This window comes from Penaeus chinensis, chromosome 34 (genome assembly GCF_019202785.1).
Source record: "Penaeus chinensis breed Huanghai No. 1 chromosome 34, ASM1920278v2, whole genome shotgun sequence".
In the NCBI taxonomy this organism is placed as follows: Eukaryota; Metazoa; Arthropoda; class Malacostraca; order Decapoda; family Penaeidae; genus Penaeus; species Penaeus chinensis.
Window position 1 is genome coordinate 16,395,836 of NC_061852.1, and position 2,500 is coordinate 16,398,335.

At 32.2% G+C, this 2,500-nt stretch overlaps 1 protein-coding gene across 1 annotated transcript in view; it reads left to right on the plus strand.

Annotated features, from left to right (window-relative positions):
* Window positions 1-2,500, plus strand: part of LOC125043931 — a 34,734-nt gene that overhangs the window by 16,795 nt on the left and 15,439 nt on the right. Inside the window, exons 3-5 of the mRNA XM_047640313.1 lie at window positions 214-355; window positions 1,315-1,382; window positions 1,979-2,078. Of these exons, the coding sequence (XP_047496269.1) occupies window positions 214-355; window positions 1,315-1,382; window positions 1,979-2,078 (310 nt within the window). The remainder of the gene's footprint in view (window positions 1-213; window positions 356-1,314; window positions 1,383-1,978; window positions 2,079-2,500) is intronic.

Below are 2,500 nucleotides of genomic sequence, written 5' to 3' on the forward strand. Positions count from 1 at the left end.
TAAAAAAATATAAAAATACATACATACATACAAAAAAACATACATACATACACAAAATACATAAAGAATACATACATACAACAAAACATACACAAATACTTTTAAAAAACATGCATACCTACATACAAACAAAAAACACACGCACAAAAAAAAACGGGAAAAAATCGCCTAATAATCATAACCATCACTAAACCATCCACTTCCGACCAACAGAAAATGGTGGAGATTATCAACGAAGGCGGAGAGATTGCGGCCCAGGAGCTGCGCCTTTTCGTGTCTCCTCTCGGGTCGTTCCTGACCTCGCAGGACCTGACTGACCTGACGCCGGCCTTTTCAGGAGACTTGGAGGTCGCAGGTCTGTTTTTGGGAATTGAGTCTCTGTGGGGAATTTTTTTTTTTTTTTTTTATATGGTTTCGTTTCGTTCGTCTGTCCGTTTTCTGTGTTGGTGTTTGATTGAAATTTTGGGTTTATTTTTATTTTTATTTATTATTATTATTTATTTTTCATTATTATTTGTAGTATTATTATTATTATCATTTTTATTATTTTTGTTTATAATTTTTGTATTATTATTTTTATTTTTTTTATTGTTATTATTTATTTATTATTATTATTATTTTTTTATTATTATCATTATTTTTATTTTTTTTTATTATTATTTTTATATTTTTTATTATTATTATTTTTATATTTTTATTATTATTATTTTTATATTTTTTTATTACTATTATTTATCTTTTATTATTATTTCTTTAATATTGTTATTTTTGATAGGTGTTTGTGTTCGGTTTGTGGTTCGTCTAAAGGGATTTAACTGAGTGCATGTCTTTGGTTTTGTTTTGCGACTGGACGTACCTGAGTGTTGCTTAATTAATGCATAGTATACTTTTCTTTCGTATAGTGTTAAGAATGAGTCTGGTTTATGTTTTTTTTTTTTTTTTTTTTTTTTTTTTTTTAATCTGCCACTTTCTTGTCTAATATACAAGAACTCCTGTTCCTAATAGTTCGTGGGTGAATGTTAATTCTCGAAAAGCTTCATATATTCAGAACTTATTTCACCGGTAAATGTGTTTGTCTAAACTCTTCTCTCGTAATAGCTATTAAATTGCCTAATTTTCTCTATATTTGTAATGTTTCATGTCATTAGAATTTCATTTATAGTTAGGCACAAGATTAACCTTTTAATAAAGATGCATTCTTATCTAGACTCAAAAGAAATGACACATAAGAATATCTACCTAGAATATCTATCTAGGATTGCGTGGCATAATTAATGACAATTCATTGACAAAACTAAATCTGGGTTTCCGTAGATCTGCCGACGACGGGAACTGCCAAGGAAGTGGACGTTTCAACCGCCTCCGTTCCTGGCTCCTTGGAGGTAGGCCGAGGCAGGGAGGAAGGCCGCTTTTGTACCTAATGAGACTGTGCTTTCAGTGCAATTTTATTACTACTACTGTTACTATTACTTCTACTACTACTACTCGTACTCCTACTCTTACTACTACTATTGCTCCTACTACTACTACTACTCCTACTCCTACTCCTACTCCTACTCCTACTCCTACTCCTACTCCTACTCCTACTCCTACTCCTGCTCCTACTCCTACTCCTACTCCTACTCCTACTCCTACTCCTACTCCTACTCCTACTCCTACTCTTACTCTTACTCTTACTCTTACTCTTACTCTTACTCCTACTCTTACTACTACTATTACTACTACTATTACTTCTACTACTACTACTACTATTACTACTGCTATTACTTCTATCACTGTTACTTCAACCACTATTACTACTACTGCTATTACTTCTACTACTACTGTTACTACCACTGTTACTACCATTATTACTACAACTCCAACAACTACTACTACCACTACTACAACAACTAGGTTGTAAGAATTCTAATTAACGAACATGTTTCTCACGACCGTCAGTAATGCTTCTAATGCTATGCACATGGGTATATTGCAGACCTGTGGCCAGTACTTCCTGGTGGCAGCGATTCGGGAAAAGGGCACGACGAACCGGCCGGCGCAGGGGAGCATCAGCATGAAGAAAGACTGTGAAGAGGGTAGGCTTGATTTTTGTTCTTTCTTTTTTTCTTTGTTTGGTTTGGTTTGTTTTTTTCTTTCTATATTTATTCTTTTTTTTCTTTTCTTTTTCTTTCACATTTCTTTCCTTCTTTTTCTTCTTTTTTTCTTTCTGTCTTTTTTTCTTCCTCTCTTCCGTCTTTCTTTTTTCTTTACTTTCTTTTTCTTTTTCTTTCTGTCTTTTTTTCTTTCTCTCTTCCTTCTTTCTTTTTTCTTTCTTTCTTTTCTTTCTTTTTCTTTCCTTCCTTTTCTTATTCTTTCTTTTCCCCCTTTTTTTCTTTATTTTTCTATTTTTCTTCTTTCTTTTTTCTTTCTTTCTTTTCTTTCTTTTTCTTTCCTTCCTTTCTATTTTTCTTATTCTTTCTTTTCCCCCTTTTTTCTTTCTTTTTCTATTTTTCTTCTT